This window comes from Myxine glutinosa, chromosome 4 (assembly GCF_964187855.1).
Source record: "Myxine glutinosa chromosome 4, kmMyxGlut1.1, whole genome shotgun sequence".
In the NCBI taxonomy this organism is placed as follows: domain Eukaryota; kingdom Metazoa; phylum Chordata; class Myxini; order Myxiniformes; family Myxinidae; genus Myxine; species Myxine glutinosa.
This window is the reverse complement of record NC_136264.1, coordinates 77,453,511-77,473,425: the sequence shown is the minus strand read 5'-3', so window position 1 is coordinate 77,473,425 and position 19,915 is coordinate 77,453,511. Positions and strand designations below refer to the sequence as shown.

Here is a 19,915-nt window from a genome sequence, read left to right as displayed (position 1 = left end):
CAATTTATCTTGTGGCCCCAGAACCAAACAAACAATATATATTATAATAGCCCCCACTGCTGATTTATAAACCATGGTAGCTCACCCCCCCCCTCCCCAACATGATTAATAGTAAACACCACAATTTTAAACTTACCCTGTACATTCACAAGCCCAGATATGTCCTTCCTATCGGTATACGTTCAGAAGAACATAATCCAGATACACAGTCCATTCACAGGTAGCGATCCATCAAGGAGGTTTAGGGGGTGGGGGGAGAGGAGTTGTGTAGCACAATAGTCCACATGGTCGGTAGTTTACAGTAAGAGCAGATGCCCATTCGGCAAGCTGAGAAAGTTCTCAAATTATTTTGTTGTGCAGACGCACAGACAGCCCTTTCTCTCGGGTACTTGTCCAAGTATTTCTGGCTTCTTTAAGAGCCCTTCCAAGTAGCAATCCTTGTCCTGGACACAAAATACATTTTATTTTGCCCCAAAAACTTTTCAGCTTCCTGGGGTTTATGCACATGCACACTGAGCATTTTGGGGGCAGAATACGTCATTTCGAAAGTGCGTTATTACCAGAGGTAAAGGCATAAATACAGAGGAGTCTTGTTATAAGGAACAATTGTTATAATGAATTCTATTTTAATGAATAGTACTTTTTGTGGACAATGCCATTTAACAACAGCTGTTCACCAACATGTCAAACCATACCCCATCCGAACCATGATCTTTTCTACACCTGTTAAACCACACCCCTCCCCCCCTAAAAATTTGCTTATGTATGCATCTTCTCCACCCACTCGAATTCTCCTCTACCCCTCATTGATACATGCATCCCTTGTTTATTCATCTTATTCTCCTCCTTCATTTATCCGGAACATCCCCCATTCTCCCTCCGCCGTGCTGTTGACATTTCCCCCATCTCCTACTGTTCCTTTTGTTATGTTACGTCCTGATCCATTCTGCGGTCTAGCTCTTCCACGAGCCTTGGCTGGGTATACGAAAAAGAAAAAAAGAATCTGAATTCCAACTCATGAAAACGAATATAAAATGCAGAATTTTTACATTATCAAAATATTTTGTCATTGAAGAGAATTTAAGGAAACCTCTATATTCTGACCATATTGGAAAGTAGTATTATGGGTAAACTGGATGTATCTCAAACAGTATAATGTGAAATGTGGAACATTTTCAATTAAAAAAAAAAAATCATCAATGCCTTGTGGCCAATGAGCCAAAAACAATCAATTGCATCAATAGCAGGAATCAAGTAAAACACACGATGATGGCAAGTTCATCAGGCACACTTCATTTCATGAAATTTCATAAAAATTCATGTTCATACTTCATAAATATATGTAATAAATAGAAAAAGGCCATAAATTAAATACTTCACATAATACATACATCTTACTATAATTCACCAAATGTCTGTCCGTCTGTCTGTCCGTCCGTCTGTCTGTTCAAAGGTACTGCAAAAACCGCTGAACTGATCGCAACGATATTTTGGGAGGATAATCCTGGGATCTCCAGGAGTAAAATAGGCTATTTAGTTTTCCCAATTTCAGCTTTAGTTTCCAGCATTCTCAGGTTTGGACTCACGCATAACATTCGCGTTCGCATAACGTTCATTGTGACGATGTTTTCATTGTGACGATGTTGTTTCCCCGGATGCCGCACAAACGGCTGCACCGATTGCTGCACGGCTGCACCGATCGAACTCGGTGACCTCGGACAAAGACCTTTTATAAGGACACAGGTTGAATCCCTGCTTGAGAAAATTCTAACCCTCTCCCCGCCATCATGGCCGTCTCTCCACCTCACAATCCCATGAGATATGCGGAAAGGACGACCCAAAACCAATATAAACATCATTAAACATCATTCGTATATAAACATCATTAAAAGTAAATAATGACCTCGGCCAAAGCTCAAAGGACATTTAATCTCTACATGAGAGAATTCCACATAGCTATTTGGGTCGTCCAGAAGCCTACCAGAAGCTTGTCAACCTTCAGGTCCAGAACAGCTGTGAAAATCTTGATGTCCTGTGGAAAGCATCCGTCCTCTTTGGTGTATACGCTAACAGATCGCTGTCTCCATCGATCTATCCAAGGCCGTAACACCTATCGGCTCAAAATCCTTTTAACTGTTGATTTGGTATAGTTACACGTATCCGGAATTTGGTACACGTATACGCTAACAGATCGCTGTCTCCATCGATCTATCCAAGGCCGTAACACCTATCGGCTCAAAATCCTTTTAACTGTTGATTTGGTATAGTTACACGTATCCGGAATTTGGTACACGTATCGGGAGTACATACGACATAGCGATTGTGAATGTGACAGATCTGAGGCGTCTTTCGCTTGGCATCGCAGTGACGGCAGGCACCAATATGGCGGCTGTAAGATTAAAATCTGGCTTCAAGCCCCCTCACCACCCAAAGCCTTCAACCACACATATTAACACGCTCCTCCCCCTTCATTCCCGTTCTTCAAAGCAAAGCGGTAAAAATTGTTGTATCGCCATTATATATTACCAGCAACGGTACCCGCCCTAAGGGCGGGGCTTCAATTGGGAGGCGCGATTTATATAAACATCCGTTAAATATCACACGCAAATCATCAAAATCTAAACAGTATTTTTAGAATTTCAATAAAAAAAAACACATCACTGTTCATATCGGTTGTCAAATCACTGCCTCCGAGACTGGTGTGCAGCTGTGTCACATCCTTGTCCACCAGATTTGATGATTTGCGTGTGATATGATTTAACGGATGTTTATATGAATCGTTTAAAATAAAAAGTTTTCATTTTCTGATATTTTGCCTTTTCATTTGGGTCTCCCAATTGAAGCCCCGCCCATAGGGTGGGTACCGTTGCTAGTAATACATAATATATACTTCATTACTCATTCTATATGTATGTACATAATATGTATACATAATACATAATGTATACATACATAATGTATGTACATAATACATAATGAAGTATTATTACTTCATAAATAAATGTATGTAATAATAGCAAAAATACTTCATAAAATAATAAACATTCATTTCATGTCCACTTTCTCAATAATTCTCGTGTTCTTAGCATATTATGTAGAAAATATGAGTATTTAGCAGATATAAAATGGCTCTGTTTGAAGTACCAATTTGATAAAGATGTTTAAATAAGTGAATATTAATTTCATGATCATAAGGGCTTCATTTCAAAATACTTTTACTACAATGACCCACCAAGTAACTTTTATTAAAATGGCGACATCCACGTTCCACAACCTCACGGTAACACGTTCCAAAAGGTGGCCCATTCTCTGACTCGATTATCTTTGATCATCAGTTTAGCTTCCACCAAAGGTATTCCAACATGGACATGAATATATATATATATATTGTAACGATTTTGAGAAGTGTAACGGGTTTTGAGAAGTGTAACGGGTTTTGAGAAGTGTAACGGGTTTTGAGGAGTGTAACAATTTTGGAGGAAGGGTAACGGATGTGAAGAGTATGGTTTTGGTATGGTAACATCCTGGTAATGTAAATAATGGTCGCAGCCGTCCTCCTAATTAATTTCATAGAACATACACGCAGGTCACGATATATCTTTTAAATAGTGTATTTCCTTATTCCATGTAGGCTAAGTATGTGTTTTCCACTAGATTGACTTTGCATTGTATCAAACAAAATAAGCGTAGGCCCTTCCAATTTCCCCAAAACCTCCCTTCCAATTGCCTTCCGCATTTTGGCTGGTTTTCTTCAAACCACCATTGGCCACGAGGTAAGGTTGGGGAAGAAAGGCGTGTCTCCACCTCGTCATAAGAAGCAAGGAGTGAACCAGCCCTAACAGCCAATCAACACCGCGGTGAGTGACCCGGTAGGCGCGCCCTCGGAGTCGGCGGCTTGATTTCGCTGGAGGTGATAAAAGCGACTGCAGGGGACTGCTTTAGGAGTCCAGATGAGAGATGACTGGAGATGGGAGATGACTGGAGATGAGCTGGAGAGGAGCAACGAGGCTGCACCAAAGAGAGGCCTTGAGAGATACGCTGGGGGATGACCTGGAAGAGGAGCGCAATCCACCGCAAGCCCTACCTACCTACCTGCCTGCCTGCCTGCAATACCCCCCTGTCGTTGGAGAGACGCGCTGAACGGAGGGAGACGGCTCCACCCCAGGAAGAGGAGCAGGTGTGCCGAGCCAGCGCGTGACGGCCGCGGATACGCGACGGAGGTTTTCCCGCCAAAACCGCGAGGGGTGCTGCGGCCTCCGACCTTGCCTTCCTCCACGCGTCCACCTCAGCTATTCCTTCCTGCAATATCCACCGTGTGAGTGTGAACGTCCTGTCCTACTCGTTTGTCTTGGGGATTAAGTAAATGAAATAGAATAAGTTAACAATGCACTGTGTGACTGCTCTTTTCCATCTATTGCTGTAAATAATATTGGTCGCTCTAAAATATTGCTTGTGTGTGTATAATAAATCTGTTCTTCCTCCGTATTCTTCTTCTTCTTTTTCATTCTCTTGCGATCGCTTTAGAGATTTCCCGATTGAATATCCGTGGGGCGATCTGGTCAACGTCGGGTGAAATCGGGTTTTAATCGGGGAGTAACTGTTCGGACGCGGTTAAATACACCACCGCTCGGTCCATATAACATCTAAAAGCCGCGTCTGTAACAATTGGTGTCTGGGAGTGGAATTCGGGTCCCGAACCAAATTTTTAAAAACATCTAGAAAAAAAAATTTTTGGTCAAAATTACGAGCTGCCGAAATTTATTTTGTTTTATAAAGCAAAACCCGAATTTTGAGATCGCGCCATGGACAATCAAGGCGATCGGATGTCGGTGGGAGAGATAGACAGGGTGGAATCGACCCAGGACCTCGGGGAAATGTATATGGAGGATAGGGAGGAGGAGAAAAATAGCAATGTGGTTGCGGAGGTTTCAGACGCACAGAATGGCGCCCTCGCGCACGTGGTTGAGGGGGCCACGGTCGCGGAACCAATGAGCGCGGCCCAAATGCAAGCCTTCATGGCCCAATTCATGGTGGAAATGCAGAAGGAGAACGACAGTATGGAACAAATGGAAAGCAGAATTATGGGGCAAATGGGGGTAATGAGGGACGAAGCGAGGGGTACCGGTGGGAAGTTAGACAATAATTTTGAGGGATTAGACAAGAAATTTGGGAAGTTAGACAATAATTTTGAGGAGTTAGACAAGAAATTTGGGAAGTTAGACAATAATTTTGAGGGGTTAGACAACGGGATAAAAGAGGTAAAGAATGGGTTAACGGGGGTGGAAAACAGAATGGCTGCCCAGGAGAATCAGTTAGAGGGGGTAAAAAATGGGTTAATGGGGTTAGAAAATAGGATGGAGGACAAATTGCGGGAAATAGGGGAACAATCCGCCCGGGAAATCGAACAGATGGGGAACCAGATGGAGGAAATACGACGAGGGGTGAGTGAGGAGGTCTCGGGGCTACGCGAGGAGGTAAAGCGAGGCGAAAAGCGTATCGAGAAAGAGGTGAGAAATAATACGGTAAAGTTACAGGGGGGAATAGAAGACCTGACGAAAGGAGTAGAGCAGCTGACAGAGGGACAAACTAAGTTAGTGGAGCAGGTTCAAAAGAACACTGCGGTACTAGGAGGGTTAAAGGCGACACAAAAAGAAATTAAAAACGAATTAATAGCGACGCAGAGGCAATGTCAGATGGTACGGGAGGAACTGACAATGAGGGTGGACGAGGTGACAGAGATAATGGAGACAAAGGACCGGCAGGTGAGGATGCACATAGAGACGGTCACGGTAGCCTTAGAGGACGAACTTGAGGGGACGCACCGAGAAATAAAAGAGGTTAAACAAAAATTAGAGGAAGTGGGAGAAGAGGTGAGTGAAATTAAGAAGGGACGGACAGAAACTAAGAGGGAGATAAAGGAGGAAGTCATGGAATATGTACAAGGTCTGTGTTCAAATCATGATGCGGTGCTCACTAACCAAATAAAAAGTTTGCAGGTGGCAGAGAAGGTGCGACGAGGTACGGAGGTGAGTGGCAATGTACATGATGTGAGGGGAGATTCAGTCGGCTTGGGGATTGGGTTGGATCCGGGTGTTCGTGAAAGGCCGTTGGTGAGGTGTGTGACAGGACAGGTGTGCGAAAAAAGGGGTGTGCGAGAATGTCCGACCATGGGGTGTGTGAGGAAAAAGAGCACGCCGAGGAGTGAGTGTGCCGTCAAGAGTGAGTTGGTCGAAGCGCGTGTGCGAGGGAGCACAGGGAAGCGCGGGGTGGTGAGTGTTACGGAGGAAGTAACGAAAAAGTGTGCGCGGGAGGATGCGCGAGAAAGGTGTGTAACGGACGGGTGCATGGGGAAAGCGCATGCTGTCAAGAGTAAGGGAGAATGCATGCCTGTGGTGAGTGTTACGGAGGAAGTAACGAAGAAGTGTGCGCGGGAGGATGCGCGAGAAAGGTGTGTAACGGACGGGTGCATGGGGAAAGCGCATGCTGTCAAGAGTAAGGGTGAGTGCGCGACTGAGAGTGGAGGTGAGAGTAGTGAGAGTGAAACGGAGCGTGAGCTGGTTGTGATAGGTGAGCGAGGATGTACACCTGGGATGGAAGGATGCACACCTGGAATGGTAGAGCGTGAGTGGGAATGCACGCTGGAATTGGTAGTGAGACACGCGGTTGGGTGTGCGGGTGAGAGCACACCTGTGATTGTCACAAAGGAGGTGACCGAGGAGGGGGCGCGAAGCGGTGTATTGGTGAGGTGTGCGAGCAACGAATGTGTGCCAAAGTGTTCGGTGGTCAGGTGTGTGACCAAGTCGGTGAGCGGAGTGAGTGTACCGAGGTGTGAAAGAAAAGGTACGAGGAGAATGGGAACGGCTGCATGTATGAGCAAGAAAGAGGTAGCGTATGCATGTAAGCCTGCAGGTGAAGCGTCGACGGTAACCGGGTTAAAGGTTAGGTCGACTTTTAGCCGGATCGGGCCCTCGGTGCGTGCCGGGCTTCGCGTGCCGCGAGAACCAGCGGAGATCCGAGCCACGGCGGGTTCGAAAGGACCGCCGTGCGCGATCCACGCTGGGCCTCGCGTGGAGCGGCCGCGTCCGGGCTCCACAAGGCGGAGCGGGCAGCTCGATAGGAAGGGTCGTCATGGCGACCACTTTCTATTGAGACGTGCCGGCAGGTCGAGATCGGGACATTGGATGGCTCCACGCCGAAGTGGTGCATGGGATCTCGGCCCGGGTAAGCCTCCGTCCCTGCCCCGAATGCGGGACGTATCCAGCCGCTGGCAAAAAAAAACGACCCGCGTTCATTGCTCGGCTGTACGAAGCCGGGCTGTAGATGTGAATTGGCGCACCGAGAGGATGTAATAAGTAGACGGGTGATGTGAATTGGCGCACCGAGAGGATGTAATAAGTAGACGGGTGATGGTGATAGTGATAGTAGTGATTTGAAACGAAATTTAGAAAAGTGAATAGAATTGGCAGTAAATGGAAAATTTTTGAATTGTTGGATTTGGACGAGCGAAATTGGTAGTGAGAGACCCCCGATGTGGTGGGATGGCAAATCCACCATCCCTCACAGGTGGGGGCAAATGCGCTATAGATTATGGGGTTTATGGCAGTGAAAACGAGCCAGGGAGGGCTTGGATAATGATAGGGATCTAGCGAAGATTGACATTAGGTAACGTTAAGTTTAGTTAGTGACTGATACCTGTAGTGGGGACGCAGGTAGATTAGTATGGATGATAATGACGTGGGAGCGCAATAGTTTAAAGGGACGACTGGGAAGCGCAAGTTTCAGAGGGGAGAAGTTAGCTGAGATGATGCCGTGTGTGTGAGGATTGAACAGGTGAGGATGGAACAGGTGTGATTGCACAGGTGTGCAACTGAACAGGTGTGTGGAGCAGTGTATGAGGGAGTAGTGGTGATTGCGTGTTGTGTTGACCAAATGGTCCAGGAAGGAGGAGGGTGCAGGTGGCACCAGGTAGGATTGCACAGGTGTGCAACAACAGGTGAATGAAAGACAGGTGTATGGAATAAATGGTCTGGAGGATTGGAATGGATGGTCGTGGAGTGAGAATGGTGGAAATTGTGGAGTGGAGTGGATGGTGCGAAGGTGTGAATGGGGGAAGAGTGGACCCCCATCACGGATACCCGGGGCGGGTAGTGTAAGTGTTAGGTAGAGGGTATAGGTAAATTGTAGTTGGATATTGGCATCTGTGGTGCGGGTGACAGAATGGTATGTGGATGGGTGCGTTGGTGTTGTGGAAATGGCTGGGCGTGTAGCCTGTTAGTGTGTGTAGTTGGTATGGGCACTCCACCACTGTAAGGATGTCGGCCAGGTGAGGCCGCAGGTGGGCTCTGGGAGCCGGTAGTAGTTGTGTGGATGGGGCCCGAGGATCCGGAGGACGGACCCGGGTAGCCCAGTGCCAGAGGGCACCAAGGGGTGACAGAGCCAGGAGAGGGGCTGCCCCCAGTTAGATAGGTTAGGGTGAGGAGCTAGGTAAGCTCGGGTGGCAACTACAGTGGTGGAGGTGTGCAGGCGGGTAGACCTGTTGGGAGAGGTACACGTCGCAGCCCAGAAATTGTGCTAGAGCACCGGGAGATGAATCGGGGGAGTGAGACCCCAAATTGAGGAGCACCACAGTTTGGCCAATGGGAATTGGTTATTAGAACCCATAGTGTAAGTTGGCCAATGGATTGGCAGGGAAAGACCCCGGGTAGTGTAAAGTGTGTTAAAGTCATTTAGAGGATAGTTAGGATGAAGGATCTCCTCGCACCATCTGCATCCACTCACCTGAGGTGACAGGTACTCCACACCATGCCATGTTTTGATTATTTTTTATGATGCAAATGTTTGGATTGTGAGACGCATCATGACGTGGGTGTGACATTGTGCTTTGATGTTCCATCTCTGCCTCCTTATGAGGATTGATGATGAATTTGGTGATGGCAAATTTTGAAGTAAAGGGATTGTGGGGACGAATTTGGTATAGGGGAAATATGGGGAAGACGTGACAGTAGTGACGAATTTGTAAATGTGTAGATTTTTGTACATATGGGGTGAGAACAAGGGTAGGGTAGGTGACAGGGGGGTGACGTACGGTAGGGACGAGCTTTCTCACTTCGCCCTCCGTACGCATTTCACCTTGCATTGCCTTGTTTGACGTGTACCCTTGTGACCTTACCCCTCGCTCAATTGTCTTTCTTTTGTCTCCCACATGACCTGTGCGCCATTGGGTGCCGAGGGGAGCGTGCGTGAGGTGGCCATTGTGCGCCCGAGATTCCCAGAACCAGCACGCATTGCGTTGATGTACCACTTTATGGACCGCTGTTCTGCGGCCAAGTACCACTTGATGGACCCCAGGTTCTGGGGCAGGGCACCTCTGTTGGAAACCGGCCATAGTGGCCAGGGAATCTTGCTTGCGGACCTCGGTAAGGTGGCACCTATGCCAAGGAGGTGGACCACCCTTAGTTGGCCCCTGAGGCCCTAAATAAAAATGGACACAAGTTGTGCTTTTTATTATGTCCAAATAGGCCGCATGAAGCCTGAAGACGTCGGGGAGAACATCGGCCCAGCAGAGAAAGAGAAGACCACCACCAGTTGTTTTGTTGTGTTTATTATGAACCATGGTAACCGCACCGGATGGTGTTTTTGGGTGCTTTGTGGTGTTTGGGTGCTTTTGGGTGCTTTGGTGGTATTGGTACTGGTGCATCGATGCAATGCGTGCTGTCTCCTCCCTCCCAACAGGAATTTCTTTTTCTTGTTCCCTAAAAAGAAAAAAAAAAAAAAAAAAAGAGAAAAACACAGGTCCTGGGTTGCGTTGTAAATAAGAAATCACGTCATTGTAAATAATGCTCCCCACCGTAAATGTATAGTTTGAGAATAATCCCGTAATTCGGTTAGCTGTGGGCTTGAGTCTGTTAGACAGGATGCAATGCAATAGGGGGACATACTTATTTGTGTTTTAAAATTGTCACACTCAGGGTCAGGTTAATTGTAGAGGGAATTACACCTACATGTCACACTCAGTTAAGTCTAGTAGGCCCGAGGACGTGCCTGAAGAAAGGAGGGTGCAGTGTAACGATTTTGAGAAGTGTAACGGGTTTTGAGAAGTGTAACGGGTTTTGAGAAGTGTAACGGGTTTTGAGGAGTGTAACAATTTTGGAGGAAGGGTAACGGATGTGAAGAGTATGGTTTTGGTATGGTAACATCCTGGTAATGTAAATAATGGTCGCAGCCGTCCTCCTAATTAATTTCATAGAACATACACGCAGGTCACGATATATCTTTTAAATAGTGTATTTCCTTATTCCATGTAGGCTAAGTATGTGTTTTCCACTAGATTGACTTTGCATTGTATCAAACAAAATAAGCGTAGGCCCTTCCAATTTCCCCAAAACCTCCCTTCCAATTGCCTTCCGCATTTTGGCTGGTTTTCTTCAAACCACCATTGGCCACGAGGTAAGGTTGGGGAAGAAAGGCGTGTCTCCACCTCGTCATAAGAAGCAAGGAGTGAACCAGCCCTAACAGCCAATCAACACCGCGGTGAGTGACCCGGTAGGCGCGCCCTCGGAGTCGGCGGCTTGATTTCGCTGGAGGTGATAAAAGCGACTGCAGGGGACTGCTTTAGGAGTCCAGATGAGAGATGACTGGAGATGGGAGATGACTGGAGATGAGCTGGAGAGGAGCAACGAGGCTGCACCAAAGAGAGGCCTTGAGAGATACGCTGGGGGATGACCTGGAAGAGGAGCGCAATCCACCGCAAGCCCTACCTACCTACCTGCCTGCCTGCCTGCAATACCCCCCTGTCGTTGGAGAGACGCGCTGAACGGAGGGAGACGGCTCCACCCCAGGAAGAGGAGCAGGTGTGCCGAGCCAGCGCGTGACGGCCGCGGATACGCGACGGAGGTTTTCCCGCCAAAACCGCGAGGGGTGCTGCGGCCTCCGACCTTGCCTTCCTCCACGCGTCCACCTCAGCTATTCCTTCCTGCAATATCCACCGTGTGAGTGTGAACGTCCTGTCCTACTCGTTTGTCTTGGGGATTAAGTAAATGAAATAGAATAAGTTAACAATGCACTGTGTGACTGCTCTTTTCCATCTATTGCTGTAAATAATATTGGTCGCTCTAAAATATTGCTTGTGTGTGTATAATAAATCTGTTCTTCCTCCGTATTCTTCTTCTTCTTTTTCATTCTCTTGCGATCGCTTTAGAGATTTCCCGATTGAATATCCGTGGGGCGATCTGGTCAACGTCGGGTGAAATCGGGTTTTAATCGGGGAGTAACTGTTCGGACGCGGTTAAATACACCACCGCTCGGTCCATATAACATCTAAAAGCCGCGTCTGTAACAATATATATATATATATAAACAACGAAAAAATGCAGGAGCTCCTCTTACAGTCCTGCTCCTATGTATGTCCTGCTCCTGCTCCAGCTCCTGTCGTTCAAAATACAGTACTGTACTGGTAAAACACCCACTTCTGAAATTAACGAAGTATTGAGTGTTACCATACATAACCTCCGTGGCGTTCCAAAGCATAATGAGTACAAACTAAACAAAATCACCGAATCAAGCAGGCAGATGTTTGGCAAGCAGGAAAACTAGAGAATGAATGGGGTGCAGAATGTAATAGCAATACATGAGGACAAATTTCACATGAAGAGCAGAAGAGCATGAGGTGAAGAGAGTCGGAGAAGTGAAATCAAACCTGTGGATATCCTGAGGCAGAGCCTGATGGGTGTGCAACACCTCCAACACTGTGTCCCATGACACGCCCACCTGTCACATCCACAAAAACACCTACATTAACTAAAGTGCATTTAAAAGGAGACATTTTACAGCACCAATATGTTTCTAAGATGGCACCTGCTCAAGAACATGTCTTCCTTAATGCTTACTGAAAACAGAGAGTATGAAAGTTTGAGAGTTACAAAGAAGAAAACAAACATAATGATGCCATGATCATGTGCAGTCAAGAGCTATAAAGCCAATAATCTTCGGAATTCTCAAGGAATCATTAATTAGCCCGTCCCCCGTGGGGATTTGCAATCACTTCTGTGTGTCTGTCTGTGTGCCTGTCTATGTGTCTGTCTGGGCCGTAACCTTTTTTTTTTTAACCATTGGAGCTTTTCTCATAAAATTTTGAACAATGCTATATTATGAGAATATGCAGAAGACAAATTAATACTTATGTCAAAAGGTCAAAGGTCAGCATCACCTAAACCATCAATTTTCATCCAATTGACCTGAAATTTTAAGATTTTGCATATTGGGTCACTGAATTGGTTCACCAATAAAAAGCTAGAAACTGTTGTTTTTCTTAGATCAAAAGGTAAACAGCCAAGATCTCCTGAAATTGTATTTGGTTTTAGCTGTTTTCGTCATATCTAACAAAAGGAAGAAGAAGTCTGAATACAAAGTGGACGCGGTCAGGCTTTGCATTTCAGATGCTTTCTACTTTTTCAATGGATTCCAATCATGACTGAAAAGAAAAATGAAGGTTAAGTGGGTCAGACACTTGGACTCCAATCACATATTTTGTGAATGTAACAACTTGAGATGGGATGCTGAAGGCTCAACAACCATCATGAAATCTGGAACTTGTTTTCAGTCATTTTTAAATTACTGTAAATCACTGTACACTTTAAATAACATCTCCAAAGAAAGGGTGATTAAATTAAATAATAGGGAGAGAAGTGAAGGGGAGGACGGAGGGGAGGAGAATGGAGGACCTTTAAGAGTATAAAGCAGTGGTGACCATCATTTTGCAGACTCCTTTGTGATCTGCAGTGATGTGAGAAGGGTGTAGGAGTAATTTGCAGGGGCCAGTGACAAAACCCCATTCTCTTCCCTCTTACCTCCCCTTCCCCCCCCCCCCCCCCTCTCCCAGTCCCTCTCTTCAAACCTACTATGACAAGGTGGAGATTCCAGACTAAATGTGATTCACTGGGTATGTCCACCATGGTCATCAGACTGGGGGTAGAGTGAATTCTGCATTTAGCCGACCAGATTGGTAGCCGGCAATAATACACAAGTACCTGCCGGGGCAGACTTGGCCTCCAGAAGACCGAAGTTTGCCCTGACCAATTGAATGTGACGGTGTGTTCCTTGATGAACTTGTGACATTTTTCACCCTCACCAAGCCTGAGCTCCTCGCTATATTTGGAAAGAGAACGACAAAAGACTTCTACAGCGAGGATATAGAAGGCCTGGGGGAGGGCTCCCTTTGTGTTTGTATTTCATGTCATGTTTTGTGTTCAATGTCAAAGCATTTCACACTGTGCAGAGAACAAATGCAAAGAAAAGACTAAGCTTAAATGAATTACATATTGTACTGTGGTATGGTTTATAAGCTGAGTACTTTAGTATGAATCGACCGAGATCCAAATCAATATGATGAATGTAATGTGTAATATGCGCATGTGTAATATGTGAACATAATTTACACATGATTATCTATATATATATTCTCTGTAGGTGATCCTGTCGGACGTCTGTCCATGGGTGTGGCTTACTCCGTTGAGAGAGTAGCTCCACCCATTCTGGAAGAGGCTTCAAAAACAAATATCCACCATTATATTTACTCGCATAGCTTTGAGGCCTGTTTTCTTAGGCCCGTGGTGTCTTGCTCTCTCTCAGTTTTATTTCAACTCTAATTCGACATATCATTTCATTTTTAACAGTCGCTAACATGGTTTTAGACTCGGTTGAAAATAAAACGGGAATAAAATCCGATGAAAGTTTCCGTTTATAGAACGAAATGAATTCTCAAAGGCCTGTAATATAAAGGCCACTGAACCTCTCTCACGCCTTTATCTCCACTATAACTCACCATCTGATTTCATTTGTATCGATGGTTTTAGACTTAATATTTTTAGACTTAATAATTTTAGACTTAATACAGTCAGCAATAATTGAGAACATTCACGCACACATGGAAAAATGCAGAGATATATTTAAAAAAAAAAAAATAAAATAAATAGAAATCGCTCCACGATGTATCATACACCGCCTAAAATAACAGACGGGGAAAATGTCGACATATATTAAAAATTCGCTTTTTCTTTTCCGTTAAGATATATTACTTTTCCGTTTGATGACAGTCGTCACAAAAATGTCATCAATGATGCCGACATATATTTCTTCGTTCTTATTTCATTCAACATTATTATCCGGAAGTAAATCACGTGTTATCATTATTATCGTGTTCATTTCACGTGTGAAAAAACAAACTCTATTTCACGTGTGCATGGACGTGTAATTCACATATGTAAAATAAATAAATTAACAGACGGGAAATTGCTGAGAGATATTTCGTTTGGAGCGATTATACACTGCCCAAAGAAAAGAATTCACCGAGAAACTGGGCGAATTCACCGAGTGAATTTCATCGAATTTCACCAAGTGTCAGGAAATTACCGAGAGATATTTCTTCGTTTTTATTTTATTACTTATGTGCACATACACTTTAAACATGTATATATATATATATATATATATGTGTGATGTGGGATATATACATATGGGACATGTGGGATGTGTGTGGGTGTACATGTGTGTGTGTGTGTGTGTGTATGTATATATGTGTGTATGTGTATATGTGTATGTGTGTGCATGTGTGTCAGTGTACATGTGTGTGTACGTGTGTGTGTGTATGTGTGTATATATATATGTGTGTGTGTGTGTTTGTGTATGTGTATATATGTGTGTGTCTGTATGTGTATATGTGTATATGTGTGTGTGTATGTGTATATATGTGTATGTGTATGCATGTGTGTCGGTGTACATGTGTGTTTGCATGTGTGTGTGTGTGTACGTGTGTGTGGATGTGTGTGTGTGTGTGAGTGTGAGTGTGACCCACTCTCCCCCGTGATGTGGGAGGGAGAGGATTTGAGCTCTTAAAGTCACATTTTACATGAGATGTAATAACACATTTCAAACTGTATTTCCCATGTGCACGCACATGCATTCACATGTTATCAGAAGTAAATACAGTGTGTAGATTACATTATTTGTGGATCTGATAAATTGCCAGTAAGCATTTTGTGAAACTGAATGTGCAGGTGCAGCATCTAACTCAATATGTCAAAATGTCACACACGTCCATGCCCGTGGGATTCCCACGGGTGACCCCACTAGTATAATATATAAATACAGTACCAGAATGTGCACGTGATATGTGAAGAGCTAACCAATTTAACATGAATCCTTGTATGTCATGTTAGCACTTGTTGAATACAATGACTGTACTTCTTCACACTTATTAAATAAATGAGGCATGGTAGTGCACACTTTGAAGTTTAAAGTGTATGGAGAAGCACCCTTCTTTGGTGAAATTAGTAAATTGTGAAAAATAATTGGCACGGGTAATCTGAGGGTGAGATGCAAAGTTTAAGGGGAATTTTGTGAAGAGGCCATGGTGGACACTGAAACCAGTGGCACAATTATTGATCCAGGTGTGTTAGACTAAAGTGTTGGAGGCTGGGATAAAATTGATAGGCTAGCAGGACACAGCCTTCAACTGGCTACGGGTGGCAACGGTGCCAATATTTGGATGCAGGGTTGTAGGGATGGAGTTGGGTAGTCTGGAGGTCAACGTGGTGTTATGGGTGGCTGAGGTGTGCGGACCGTGTCTTCTTGGATGAGTCTCCTGGGGGAGCATGGCTGTCGACTGGAACCTGGGCGTGGTCAAGTGTGGTTGGACTGAGGGATGCGAGAGGTGCAGGGGAAATGATGTGGAGGCCACGCACTGCGAACATGCCCCCCAGGTCCGAGGCCTTGGGAATGGTGGAGGTGGCAGCAGGTGCTCACCACGTTGGCTAGCTTGGGGCTAGTGGAGCCATGTTCCTCGCAGGGGGGCGAAGGATGGATGGTGGGTTGCACCCTGATGGACACTCATGGGGCATGTTGGCGTTTCGGCTGCTCAGCTTATCCTGATAGCTCTTGCACGGTAGGGGAAAGGAGCTGTCATAGCCAAAGGTAGTAGTGTAGTAAAGGTCACCAGAGGAGGCAGATCCACATGCTTGCCAGCGCAGTGGGATAAAAGGAAATTTGGTGAAACTTGATAGGTTCCACGAGACAAATTTGGGATTCGGTGTAGTGGATGACACTCTTGGACCCGACCAACCTGCAACTACCTGCACTTAAGGTAAGGTGAGACCTTGATGTTACTGTCCCAGGTTTCGGTACTTGCTTGTAAATTGGGACATGAATAATTTGGAATGTGGGCGGGTAAGAGTGATGGCATGGCCGGTGAGGGGATTTGAATGTGAACCACAAAGTGTCTCATGGGTGGCGTTTGTTTATGTGTGGAGATTTTGTGTTTTTGTGTGGTCATGAGAATGAAAATGGAATTGTGGTTGGAATGTGAATGGGGATTTCACATGTAAGCAGGCCATGGCAGCATCTCTGCATGACATCTTTATTGACATATGTGGTTGAGAATTGAATGGCAGCAAGGGAGGAAATGTTATTGTGGATTTTGTGGGTGGTGAAGATGTGTGTGTCTGCAGGTACGGATCAAGCTCTGGAGGAGCGGTGACTGCGGCCACCTCTGAGGTTATTGCCCCTGGCAGGCAGTGGTGTCTGGAAATTGGGAGCCCGTCGGTATGGAGACCCCTGGCGACCCGTGAGGCTATGCGAGCCTGAGGCGATGTAAAAACAGGCAAGGAACAAACCACCCAACAACTAACAAACAAAAACAGGTGAGGGAGAGGGGGACAAAACACAATCACCTGAAAAGAGGGAGTGCTTGGAAGTGGGGTTATTTGGGGAAGAAGAGATCATGAGTATGGATGGGGGCTGGATGATCTGAGATGGTAAACAGCTGTATTGAAGCCTTGAAGGGTAGAATGCGACAGAACAGACTGGGGAAGGTTCTGCAGGTGAGAGAAAAGAGAAACAAGTGAGAGGAGGTGAACAGTCAGCAGGAACTTTGGGACTTTAACAAGAAGAGGGTTACTGCCAGACCATGTGCGCCCTGCAGAAAGCTCAGAGGGTCAGGGCCAAGAGAGGGCAGAGCATGCAACACCAAAAAGGGTGCGGTAGAATACAGAAAGAGACCACCAACATGTCTGTGATGTGAAAGTAACAGACCGAGACACTCAGCTTCATCAAGAGAGATTCCAATGATTTTAATGGCCTTCCTTTCCACGGCATCAAGTAGGATGTGAGGTGTGAGGCAGGGGTGACAGACTAATGTGGAGACCAGTACTCCATCAAACTGCGAATAAAGGCCTTGTAGGTTGTCAAAAGTTCAGATTGGCCAAGGAAAGAAAGACCTTGCACAACAGATGAAGCCCAGTTGGTGGCTGGCTTTGGAGGCCATCTTGGAAATATGATCTGCCCAAGAAAGATTATGGCTGATGGTGAAGCCCAAAAGTTTGAGTGACTTAACCTCTTCAAATCGTTTGTTCAGGAAGTTTGCCAGATGGTTCTTTCGGAAGAGTGTGTGGGATTTTGCAGGGTGGAAAGACATATTCCAAGTGTTGGACCAGCTCCTGATTCTATCAATGTATGTAGAGAGGGAAAAGGCTGCTCCCTGAGAAGGTGAAGAATGAGAAATTATAGAGCAGAGGGTGGAATAAATAAATAAATTTCTACCCCTGTTAATTCACCCCAGATCCACTTTCTGAAATACCGACTTCTTTCCTGGAAGTCCTAGCAGTGTCCATGTGTTTTTTTTTTTTTACCTCTCCCCTCCCTCCCCCCACACCCTTTCCCACGCCTCCTCCCCCTCCCTCCAAGCCCTCTACCTCCCACAGATTTCCCGATGTCCCTGCTCTCAAATGTTGTATTTGTGTGCTTCCCTCTCTCATCTCAAGATGTTGGCTTGTCTTCCGCTCCCTTTATTGTATGTTTTGTGTGTCCGTTTTTTTTGTGTGATTGATGTTAGCTCTTACACGAGCCTCGATCTTGTGTACAACAAAAAAAACAACAAAAAAAAAAACCAGCTAAGAAACATGCAGGATTTTCCAGAGAATCAGAAAGAACATTGATGATGAACAAGACTGGGCCAAAGACACTGCCATGGGGCACTCCACCCTTGACAGGGAGTGGAGATAAGTGGATCCCGATATGAGCTATATGCTGAATATGGGAGTGGAGGAAGTCAGTAACGCAAGAATGGAGTTGGTCATGGATGCCATAAGCAGAGAGTTTGGAGATCACAACCAGACTGTATCAAATGCTCAAGATATATCTAGAGAGACAGCTATGATCTCATGTCTGAGATTGAGGGCTTCCATCCATTGTTGGGAGAGTAGAAGCATGTCCAGGATAGAATGACCGGGTCTGAAAGCAAACTAATGATCTGAGATCAGGCCATGGAATAAAGGAAGGATTTAATGTCAATTGCCATGACAGACTCGATGACCTTGCTTATAATGGCATGTAAGCGAATAGGCCTAGAGTTAAAAGTATCCGTTTTTGCACCATGTTTGTGTATTGCAGTGATGTTGGCTATCTTCCAGGCAGAAGGAAACTGACCTAGAGAGAATGATCGAGTAAACAGAGCAGAAAGAGGATGAGCAAGAACAACAGAACAAGTTATTAGGATGTGTGCACTGATGTCATCTGGGCCTGTCACAGATTCAGAGTCAAGGATTGCCAGAAACATCTCCACCTTCTCAAGTGGGAAAGACGCAGTATCCGGGAGCAGTTGGATATGAGAGGGCAGGGTAGATGTAGGAAGTGAGCGGTTGGGTACACAAGATTTGGAAGCAAACACAGAATTGAGGCATCTGGCCTTCTCACGAGCAGAGTCTGCTTGGTGACATTAGTAGTGAGGGAAGGGATGGAGGGGGAGCATAATCCAGAGACAGACTTGACAAGGCGCCACCCGGTCTCTGAAGAAGATATTTTCATGTCACCAGCGATTAAGACTGCCTGATGATGGATAACCGAACTAGCTTCAACTCCAATTTTTTTTGTATACAGAATCGAGGCTCGTGTAAGAGCTAACACATTGAACATGAAAACATGCATAGACACATAAAACATGCAATGAAGGGAGCGGGAGACAAGAGGGGGAGAGAGGGAAGCACACAATCACAACAGAAGAGAACAGGGATGTCGGTAGATCTGTGGAAGGGGGAGGGCTGGGAGAGGAGGGAGGGGTACATGGTATAAAGCAAATGAACACTTCTAGGAATTTCAGGAAATACGTTGGGGATTTAAAGAGTCGGATTTGAGGTGTTTTAACGGGGGTAGAAAAGATCAAGGTTTTTGATTGGGGAAGATAAGAAATGGTGGTGAACAGCTGTTTTAAAGACCTGGAGGGAGGAATGGGACTGAAGAGTGTGGGTGTTTGTTCCAGAGGCAGGAAAAAAAAGGTGTGAAAGAGTGAAGGCGAGCAGAGTCTTGATTTTGGCAGTTTCCCCGGAAGAGGGATGCAGGCAGATCTTGTGCGACCTGAAGGGATATTTGGGGGACAGAGCACAGACAGAACAGGGGGAGCAAGGCCGGAGAGGAGTCGGTAGAAGACAAAGGCGGCACCCATGTGTGGCGGTTATCGCATGCGCAAGAGGGAAGGCTGCGAGGCGGTTATCTGAACAAAAAGAAACATGGGTTTATTCCCGAACTCACAAAGCATGCAAACAAGACGGTAAATTCAACAATCAAATAGTTTAATGAAAATAAATTCTCGGAATGAAAAATGAAATGTGAGGTAAATTAATCTCCAAACTGAGGTACTTCCACATACGGACTAAAACAAGGACACAGGGGAAAGATAGAGTAAAATGAACTCCCTTTTCGTGCTGGCACTTAGCTTTGGCCTCAAGTGGCCCTTTTCGAGAGAATGTAGTGGCGATGGTGAGGTCTAATGCCTCCCGCGACAGAGCGCCCCAAAATGGCACCGGCCGACGATGGCGAGAGCTCACAGAGCTGCGAAGCGAGCTGTGAAGACAGCCCTCTCTCGCTCTCTCTC

General features: G+C 45.6%; 1 protein-coding gene across 7 annotated transcripts in view; it reads right to left on the bottom strand.

Annotated features, from left to right (window-relative positions):
* Positions 1 to 19,915, bottom strand: part of PBRM1 (polybromo 1) — a 411,924-nt gene that overhangs the window by 32,718 nt on the left and 359,291 nt on the right. For all 7 annotated transcript variants that reach the window (XM_078776019.1, XM_078776017.1, XM_078776018.1 and 4 more), the window contains one exon: positions 11,696 to 11,766. In XM_078776019.1, the coding sequence (XP_078632145.1) occupies positions 11,696 to 11,766 (71 nt within the window). The remainder of the gene's footprint in view (positions 1 to 11,695; positions 11,767 to 19,915) is intronic.